This window comes from Zeugodacus cucurbitae, chromosome 5 (genome assembly GCF_028554725.1).
Source record: "Zeugodacus cucurbitae isolate PBARC_wt_2022May chromosome 5, idZeuCucr1.2, whole genome shotgun sequence".
Taxonomy (NCBI): domain Eukaryota; kingdom Metazoa; phylum Arthropoda; class Insecta; order Diptera; family Tephritidae; genus Zeugodacus; species Zeugodacus cucurbitae.
The window spans coordinates 389,072-399,241 of record NC_071670.1 but is presented as its reverse complement, the minus strand read 5'-3'; the positions used below and the strand labels follow the sequence as shown (position 1 = coordinate 399,241).

The 10,170-nt window shown below is 38.2% G+C and overlaps 3 protein-coding genes across 4 annotated transcripts; 2 read left to right on the top strand and 1 right to left on the bottom strand.

Annotated features, from left to right (window-relative positions):
- Nucleotides 1–1,302: 1,302 nt before the first annotated feature.
- Nucleotides 1,303–6,860, bottom strand: Ttpa_1 (alpha-tocopherol transfer protein). 2 transcript variants are annotated; one of them, XM_011184874.3, is made up of 6 exons: nucleotides 6,720–6,860; nucleotides 2,402–2,561; nucleotides 2,141–2,222; nucleotides 1,786–2,076; nucleotides 1,540–1,676; nucleotides 1,303–1,485 (listed from the first exon to the last, which is right to left on the bottom strand). In XM_011184874.3, exons 2-6 carry the CDS (start codon nucleotides 2,527–2,529, stop codon nucleotides 1,371–1,373), a joined length of 753 nt encoding a protein of 250 aa, XP_011183176.1. In that variant the 5' UTR covers nucleotides 2,530–2,561; nucleotides 6,720–6,860; the 3' UTR covers nucleotides 1,303–1,370. The 2 variants fall into 2 exon arrangements, with proteins under 2 accessions (XP_011183176.1, XP_011183175.1); XM_011184873.3 differs by lacking the exon at nucleotides 6,720–6,860 and adding an exon at nucleotides 3,847–4,584.
- On the top strand, nucleotides 5,024–6,728 carry LOC105212706 (protein will die slowly). The gene is made up of 2 exons (XM_011184872.3): nucleotides 5,024–6,207; nucleotides 6,273–6,728. The coding sequence occupies exons 1-2, from the start codon at nucleotides 5,341–5,343 to the stop codon at nucleotides 6,459–6,461; spliced, it is 1,056 nt and encodes a 351-aa protein (XP_011183174.1). The 5' UTR covers nucleotides 5,024–5,340; the 3' UTR covers nucleotides 6,462–6,728.
- Nucleotides 6,861–6,897: 37 nt separating the features above from the next.
- Nucleotides 6,898–10,040, top strand: LOC105212708 (ATP-binding cassette sub-family F member 1). The gene is made up of 2 exons (XM_011184875.3): nucleotides 6,898–8,112; nucleotides 8,294–10,040. Exons 1-2 carry the CDS (start codon nucleotides 7,038–7,040, stop codon nucleotides 9,910–9,912), a joined length of 2,694 nt encoding a protein of 897 aa, XP_011183177.1. The 5' UTR covers nucleotides 6,898–7,037; the 3' UTR covers nucleotides 9,913–10,040.
- Nucleotides 10,041–10,170: the final 130 nt, after the last annotated feature.

The window sequence follows — 10,170 nt, the reverse complement described above, 5'->3', positions numbered from 1 at the left end:
GAATGCAATTCCCGCACTTAAAGGCGTTATAAAACACTTGCATTCGAAATTTTTTAAGCAAATTATTTATTGGCGCCTTCAAACAGCATAATACGGTTACTAGTTCCTGGCAACCACTCAATTTACTCACATTTAATGGTTGCATTGCAATCGAGGCTTGAACAGAGACAATGTTATCAGTGTCATTGACTGAGTCGGGCGTGTTAATAGCGCACTCATCCGTGTGCACTACATTCGTGTTTGCTTTGTTCAGCAATTTATCCTTGCACATTGGTGCGGGGAAGGCAATTGGAATCAATATCCATCTAACGGCTGTTAAACGTAGCCAATGGCATGATGAACCCTGACAGCGTCTGTCGCTGAGAATACAGCCCAACGGCACTTTAATACTAACCACTTTGGGTGTTAGTTGATCGGTTATTGGGCGTTAAGTTGTTCGGTTATTGCGTAAAAATATAGTTAAGACACAAATCTACCAGTATACCTTCAAAAAAGTTATACGACGCGATATGCGATGCAAAAAGACATTATTTTGTGTTTTAAGTCGGCGCCAGCTTACGAATTAAAAAGATATTCGGTGTGGAACCAATTTGCATTTCATTAAGTCTGCTACAAATATTTCAATTATGCACTGCAATCGATAGCAAAGTAATTTAAGAGACCAGCAGGTGTTATTGCACAATTAGATGAGCATTATCCGCAGGTCTCAGCGGTTCGTCTTTAATATCGTCACTTTCTTCCTCCTAACAACTGTTCGGTCTTCTGCCTTTGTTTCGCAATTTGCGCTTCACCGCATTTCAGTTTTTCCGCAGTTTTGTCTCGCCAGAGTTTGACTTTTCTTGCCGTTAAACGGGCGTGATTAATGCACTTCAAGTGCAAACTTCCCAATGCAGCGCTTATCAAGCATGCTTACCTCGTCGTAGCCGCACGACTTCGCTTTTGCATATATTCCTTCGTTTTTTTGTTGTTGCATTGGCATTAGACTTTGCATCTATGATGCCCCAACAAATGCTCATGGTAGGGCGCATTTGCTCCTCACTCCACGCTTACTAAACACTTCAAACAGGAAAAGGAAGTGCACAGCGCACTGTCTGAGCGTGTCCTCTGCATGAATGAGTTGAATGAATTACGGCACACTTTTGGCTGAAGCATGAGAAGGTGCGGATTATGTGTTTCCGTATGTTAAAGAGTGCTGCAACAATTGAAAATGAAATTGTGTGCGAACTTTGAGAAGTGTGTGCGCCAACCAGATAGCATAATGCGGAGACGAAAATAACCCTCGAGTTTAAATACAATGTCCAATCGTTTATAAGTATAAATTTTATGATATATATTGTATATACATATTTACAAAGCAAAAATGTAGTTTACTAATCAATCTCCAGTGTTTTCAAGTTGTGACAAATGTTATCCGACTGTTGTGTCGTCGCTTTAAGCTTCTTACTCTTGTCGATTTTCCATGCATCGGGGTTCATCAAATAATCCCTAAAAGGAATTCGAATTTAGTCCCTCTACAATATTCCAAATATTTATTTGTACCTTTTCTCAGTGAGTAGCTCCGTCCATTTCTGTTTCAAATCGGCCAAATTGCCAGCCTTTCCACCGTACTCCTCCGGCAACATATCACGTGGGAAGTGTTTGTAGGGTGTATCGGCATTAGGTAGATGAAAATGAATCTGTTTTTCAAAAGAGAAATACATTGTACATCAATTCGACTATCGGACGCTATCTCTTATTCTTCCAGTTATATGATAACTCTTTATACACCCTGCCACGCTCACTTACAAGCTTAAACACCTCACTCTTAATGAACGGCTTCACCACCGTCAGCACTTTATCCAAATAAGACGGACAATTTAACACGTGAATAGCCTTCAAGCGCACTGGGTGTGCCTCCTGCACGAATTTCATATAAACACGCAGCGAGCTGAAGACCGTGCGAGCCACATGCCGCAAACTGTAGCCGGCCATGTCGAAAATGGGCACCTCGCCGTCGCACATGCCCGCCTCGTCGGGTATGACGAATCGCAGGTCTGCCATCATAAAGAACACTTTAATGCTGGCCGTAAAGTTAAACTAAAATCCAAACATTAGTTTTACCGTTAAAAGTATAAAATATATAAATATATATATAATTCACCTTATCAGCATCGTAATCGATGAGGCGATACAAAAGCAGCTTATTTTTGTCCGGTGTCAGTCCAGGCAGAGGCAACAAGTCTCTGCAATTGGGTAGGTTGTATGTATTTAATAAAAATAAATTGAAAGACTAAAACCGGTAACGGTCAAACCAGAAAATAACTGTAAAAATAGCAGTAATAATAGGAGTAAACTCTGCAACAACTGGTTTGATCGATAAATCACCAGTTCAGCTGCTCTTCGCCGTTCCTTCATTACTTACGCGACTTGCAACAGCTGCTGCGACTCTTGATCCGCGGGATCGCGTTGCAGAAATATGTGCGGATACTTGTTGCGCAGCGCATAGTTGAGCTCAAGCAAGCGTTGGGCGCCCGCCACATCGCCGAACATCGAATAGAGGAAGCGTTCGAGCACCGGCTTCTCTGCAAACAAACATACATATACAGACGAAAGTTGAGTTAAACACGCGAAATTAGCAAATAAAACAACAAAAACATACATATACATATTTATATATGCAAAAAAGGCCGAAACCTCGACGTTAGTGTGCCACAGTTTTTCACGTGTTTAACGCGATTTCCAGTAGTTTTAACGTAAACATGTAATAAAGTGGGCATGAATACTCGTATACGTTTGAATTTGTACGATGTCATACATTATTAAGGTAATTGGGTTGTAAGTGCAATAGAAACAAATGACACCATATTGCAGTATCTTCTTTAACAGAACCGGTTTCGCATGCCTCCATATACATACATACTCGTACATATATATATACGCACATGAAAATTAGCTAGTGGAAGTGCAAACGCAGTTTGCATTATGAAAATTGTCGTAAGTAGCTGACTAGAAGCTTGGGCAATATGTACTTTGGTCCGACTACCAGCAATTCTGGTCGAGGTGTGATATATGTACATATGTATGTGCATTTTGGCTATGATGATATGCAAATTAGTGTAGTTATGTAACACTTGAGTTAAGCAGAAAAACGACGGTGTTGTACTTTATCAGACTATCCCTGGTGAATTTTTTATATTTTTTTTTTCAAATTATTAATAACGTCTTTTCGGCTGCAGATATCAAGTTCGGTTCTTTTGTTCCTTTTTTGTCTGCAATAATTTTGATTTTGATTCATGAGCATAATTTCGGGCAGTATTTTAACTACAGGTTTATTATTTTTGGTTATGTGCCGTCCTAATTGGGAAAGAGAATACACATTCGTTTAAACTTATACACTTTTTAATTGTTTCGCATACATTGAAGTATTAAATTGTATTGTATACAATTAGAATACAAACCGGGCTTTAATAAATATATGAAAAAATGTTAGTAATCATTGCGTAGATACGATTATACTGGCCGCTTGTCGCAGTCAGTCGCGTCGTAAATGGCGCACGTATGACTTTGAAATTCCCTCAAACGAGATCGAAATACATAAATAAACAGAACAGCGCCTGCTTAGTATGCCAGACAGCGATGCGGTTTATGAGGTGGATTAGTGACTGTGCTTTGTAGGCATTTCTTTGTAGTTTGCTAACACTTATTGTAAACCATTGTAAAAATGGCCTTTGATATAATATTTCTTATATGTGTGTACATATGTATTTACATATAATTGAAAGTTGTTATTAATATTAATTAATTATATCCACAAATTCACAAAGCTCATTAAACAAGTCATGCAGTCAACATGTGCATTCTGCTCACCTATAGCCTGTGGTAAGTGCGGCTGCGTCCTAATCCATTCATGTAGTACCTTGACAAGTTCATCTAATTCAGGCTTCAAAACCATTTTGTTTAAACTTAAAAGTGCAAACACCAATCCAGAGAGAAATTAGAAAAAATAACACCGTCAGTTTACATGTAGTAAGGTTTGAAAATTCCTACGACTTTTCTCGTTTCTCGTTCACTTTTAGCACTTTTTGCTTATCCAGTTTTCCAAACACAAATGTTTCTCACGAAAACTCGAAATTTACACTCCTATGCTGGGGATGAGCAAAGCGGATAAACAAACGAACTACCGCTATCGAGATACGCACAGTAACTGTGTGCGCTTGGGCCAGTCACAGCCGGACGAACTAATATGTATGAGCACAGCGACGAACTTTTGCGGAATGGTTTACAGTGTACAAATATATGAAATGAGCATCACGTTTAAGCCACATTATTTATTTGCGGTTGTGGCTCCAATACAGTCTCTCCACTGTTTAAGATCAAATGCAGTTACATTGCTCGCACATTAGCCCTTTGGGCCACATACCCGCAGTCACAATGGAAACCATTCATTTTGATATTTCTTATTTCATTGTCAATTCTCTGCAAACTTACATACTTACGAGAATGTATGTATGGATTTATATGATGTTGACGACATTGTTTATTTACCGACTTTGGATTTCATTGGTGCGACCGTCACGCATGCGCAACCATATCCTGTATACCAAAACCAACAAACTCACGTGTATTCGCATGGGTAAACTATTTCGAAATGTTTAATAAACGGGCACTACGTTCAGATTAAAAAAAGTAGTAAAAATTATACATAATATATGTATAAATAAATATAATTATTTATCAGTAGGCTTGAACTACCATAAATCAGTTTTTGCGTAAATAAATGTGTTACCTTTTCTGTTCAGAGATTTATGAACTTTTACACGCATTTGTACATTTTGTCGTATTCAATATATTTATTCCATATATGGTATTCAATATAGAGATAATAACCGAGAACGTTAATATTATATTTAAATATTTCATTTACGTTCTTTGGCCTGCCTACATTGGCGCGCATAATTTACTTGTGCTGTTATTAGCGCCATCTACATTCTTAATACCTAAACGTGTGGAATTTTTTGTTTTTTGTTAAGCTTTTAAATTATAAGACTTTGGCAACTCTTAAAACAATAAGCAAACACGAGCCGCATCGTCAACTACACGCAGAATTTTAAGGAAAAACATTGAAAAATACACTAATTGTGTGAATCAAATAATATTCGAAAGTATAAAAAAAGTAATTTCAGAGTGCAAAAAAGACGATAAAAGTTATTAAGTACAATAGAAACCTTTTTGGTACATAGAATACACAGGAACATAATAGCAGCGTGCCGCGTGGAGCAGCACATCCAGTTAATTTCTTAAGAGTAATTTTAAACCGCAGCACTGAATTCGTGCCACGCGCCTCTTCCGCTAGTCCACAGGATGGTACCAATAGGTGTTGTGCATGGTCACCCGGGCGTTCATCAGCCACAGCCAATGCCCACAGCACCTTCAGGTCCCAACACTTTACAGTCTTCTTCGTCTACAACACCTAGCACTCCGTCAAACAAGAGTTCAATGTCTGTGAAACCAAATTATGCGCTAAAGTTTACTTTGGCCGGTCACACGAAAGCTGTATCTGCTGTTAAGTTCAGCCCAAACGGGGAATGGCTAGCTAGCTCATCGGCTGATAAACTGATAAAAATATGGGGTGCGTATGACGGTAAGTTCGAAAAAACCATATCTGGCCATAAACTAGGCATAAGCGATGTTGCTTGGTCGTCAGACTCACGTCTGCTGGTAAGTGCCAGTGATGACAAGACACTTAAAGTATGGGAACTGAGCTCAGGAAAATGTTTAAAAACGCTCAAAGGACACAGCAACTATGTGTTTTGCTGCAACTTTAATCCGCAGTCTAATCTAATAGTGTCTGGTAGTTTTGATGAAAGCGTACGTATTTGGGATGTTCGTACTGGCAAGTGCTTGAAGACTCTTCCAGCGCATTCTGATCCTGTGTCTGCAGTTCACTTCAATCGCGACGGCTCTTTGATTGTAAGTTCTAGTTACGACGGGCTCTGTCGTATTTGGGATACGGCGAGTGGCCAGTGTCTGAAAACATTAATTGATGACGACAATCCACCAGTGAGCTTTGTTAAATTCTCTCCCAATGGAAAGTATATTTTGGCTGCAACGTTAGACAATACTTTGAAGTTGTGGGATTATTCGAAAGGAAAATGTTTAAAAACGTATACAGGTCACAAAAATGAAAAATATTGTATATTTGCAAATTTTTCTGTTACTGGTGGCAAGGTAATTCAATAATTAATAGTAGTATGCGAAAAACAATTTATTGCTATTTTTGTTTATTTTTGCAGTGGATTGTATCAGGTAGTGAAGACAACATGGTTTACATCTGGAATCTTCAGAGTAAAGAAGTAGTACAAAAGCTGCAAGGTCACACAGACACTGTCCTGTGTACAGCATGCCATCCAACTGAGAATATTATTGCTTCTGCAGCGTTAGAAAATGACAAGACGATCAAATTATGGAAAAGTGACACTTAAAAATATCCGGTGGCTATTTTGATCGGTTGCATACTTATAGGTTATTGATTAAATTAGCTTAAGAGATTATTTTGAAAACATTTAATATATCTATGTACTTTCTAAAAACAAAAACTCACATATATATAAATTCATCTATTTCATTTCTAATATGTATCTGTACGAAGACAAAATTGTCATCTGAATAAAGTTCTGAAACAAATTTCGCTCATGCGGTTTGGAATGGACCCCTCCCGCTGAAAAAATATATAAACTTACTCAGTTGAATCTCCTATTGTCGCACTATAGTTTTCTTAACTCCTTCACTTAACTTATTATAATTCGGGGGTTTCTATTTTAAAATTTCCGCATTTGGCAGTTCGATGAATTTGTTTGACAACCTCAAAATTCAATGTCATAAATTTCTCAGGCACTATTATTTTTATTTGATCCGGCAACATTGTTTTCTTATCCACGTGAAGTAAACTGGTGAAACTGCATCATCAGTCGTCTGCGCTCTCCAAAAAGTTCCGATTATTTTTATTTATGTATATAATATACTTTTTTCTTAAACGATAGAAAATAATATAGTGCAGCATGTCAAAGGCCAAAGGGAAAAAGAAAAATGAACGGTTTGAGGATGAGGAGGATGCAGAGCAAGTGAAGACAGTGCCTAACAAGAAGTCTAGTAAGAAAGGAAAAAAGGGTAAACGTGGCGGAGATTCAAGTGAAGACGAGTCTTTGGCTGGTAGTAAAGTGACTAGTATTGACGCTGATGATTTGGAAAGTGTTAAGTCGGGAAGTAAAACAGCACCATCAAAAGGAAAAAAGGGAAAGAAAGGAAAGCGGAAAGACGACTGGAGTGATAATGATGATGAACCAGAGGACATCGTACAAATTGGTGGCAAGAAGAATGTATCAAAATCACAAGATAGTGATGATGAGGAAGTGAATGTTCCTCAACCAACTTCCATTACGAAGAAGCAGGGAAAGAAAGGAAAAAAGAACAAAAAGAAGGATGACTTCAGCGATGATGAGGACAGTAGTAATCAAAAGTCGAAATTCCTTGATTTGGAAGATGATGAAGAAATTGACGATGAAGAACTTCCTCCTGCAGTCGCCAAATCATCAGCAAAGAAATCTGCAAAAAAACAACAAAAAGCCAATAAATATGCTATTAGTGACGATGAAGATGAAAATATTGAGGATGAGGATGAGGATGATTTAGAGGAAAAACAAGATGAAAACCCAATTAAATCAGATAAAATTGTATCGGAACTAAGCGTAGAAAATAAAGAAAATATATCAGAAGATTCGGAAATAACGAAACAAATTAATGAAATGCAAATTGAAGATAATGTGCCTAAAGAAGCGGAACCTTTACTCGATGAAGGTCAAACACAAGAAGAAGAAATCAAAGAAACAGCTAAAGAGGATACAATTGAATCCACTTTAAAAGAAAAAAAGCTCACTCACAAGGAAAAGAAGAAGCAAAAGAAGCAGCAGGAATACGAAAAACAAATGGAGCTTATGACAAAGAAAGGTGGCTCAGGACATTCCGACTTGGATAGCAATTTTACTATGTCTCAAGTGCAACGTACTGCTGGTCAGCAAGCTCAATTAGAGCATGCCGTTGATATCAAAATCGAAAATTTTACTATATCGGCAAAAGGTAATTTGCACTAATATATTAAAACTTATTTCGAATAGTTTTCAAACTCTCGCAACAAAGTTGCTAAGAGAGTATTATAGTTTTGTTCACCTAACGTTTGGTTGTAAGTCGTAAAACTAAAAGATCGTTTACACCCGAAATTGGTCCTTGCTTACTTGTTAAACATTTGTATCTTTTACAGGCAATGATTTATTTGTAAATGCTAACTTGTTGATTGCTCACGGTCGTCGCTACGGTTTGGTAGGTCCCAATGGTCATGGAAAAACTACTCTACTGCGTCACATAGCCACTCGAGCCTTTGCTATTCCACCTAATATTGATGTATTGCTTTGTGAGCAGGAGGTTGTGGCCACAGACAAAACTGCGATTGCAACTATTTTAGAAGCTGACGAAAAGAGAAATCAACTTCTGGCAAAGAGCAAAGAGTTAGAGGATCAATTTGCTGCTGGCGATATGAGTGTGCAGGAGGAACTAAATGACACGTTTGCAGAGTTGAAAGCTATTGGCGCATACTCGGCCGAAGCACGTGCTCGACGTATATTGGCTGGTTTGGGTTTTAGTGAGGAAATGCAAAACCGTCCGACCAATAAATTTTCTGGTGGTTGGCGTATGCGAGTCTCATTAGCTCGTGCCCTTTATTTAGAACCAACACTACTTATGCTTGATGAACCTACAAATCATTTAGATTTAAATGCTGTCATATGGTTGGACAACTATTTGCAAGGTTGGAAGAAGACTCTATTGATAGTTTCCCATGACCAGAGTTTCTTGGATAACGTATGTAACGAAATAATCCATCTTGATCAAAAGAAGCTTCATTATTACAAAGGTAATTACTCCATGTTTAAGAAAATGTATGTTCAGAAACGTCGTGAAATGATTAAAGAATATGAGAAGCAAGAGAAACGTTTGAAGGAGTTGAAAGCTCATGGTCAATCGAAAAAGGCGGCTGAGAAAAAACAAAAAGAAGTCCTCACGCGCAAACAAGAAAAAAATAAGTCTAAGCAACAAAAACAGGACGATGATGACGGCCCACAGGAATTATTGGCTCGTCCAAAGGAGTATATAGTAAAATTCCGTTTTCCAGAGCCATCACAGTTACAGCCACCTATTCTAGGAATCCACAACGTTACATTTGAATATGAAGGCCAGAAACCTCTGTTTGTCAATACCGACTTCGGTATAGACCTCACCAGTCGTGTAGCCATTGTTGGGCCGAATGGCGTGGGCAAATCTACTTTCCTAAAATTGTTGTTAGGTGAACTTGAGCCACAAAAAGGGGAACAAAGAAAAAATCATAGACTACGTGTTGGACGCTTTGATCAACACTCCGGTGAACATTTGACAGCTGAGGAATCCGCGGCGGAGTATCTGCAGCGTCTGTTTAATCTGCAACATGAGAAAGCACGTAAAGCACTTGGCTCCTTCGGACTGGTAAGCCATGCTCATACAATTAAAATGAAGGATCTTTCTGGTGGTCAAAAAGCAAGAGTTGCACTTGCAGAGCTTTGTCTAAGTGCGCCCGATGTTTTGATTCTTGACGAACCTACTAATAATTTGGATATTGAGTCTATTGATGCATTGGCAGAGGCCATCAACGAATATGAGGGTGGAGTAATAATAGTGTCTCACGACGAAAGATTGATACGTGAAACTGGATGTACACTGTATGTAATTGAGGATCAGACGATCAATGAAATCGATGGGGAATTCGACGACTACCGCAAGGAAGTGCTCGACGCACTCGGCGAGGTTGTCAATAATCCCAGTGTCGTTGCAAATGCAGCTGTATCACAATAACGACAGTTTCATTTGATTTCACAAATTTGCAATTGTTTTGTTACCCATATGCGAATAACATATTAAAATTATTTAAAGAAATAAACCGTTAAAGTTGAGATTGACATGGTGGCAACTTAAATTCAAAATACGTCTATCCTTGCGTTTGTGTCCATGTATTTTGTACTTTTGAGGAATAGAATTTTTGGAAAAAAAACAGTATTGGGATATTTTAACAATATTTCATTTCCAAAGATCCTATGTTAATTAGAACTAATT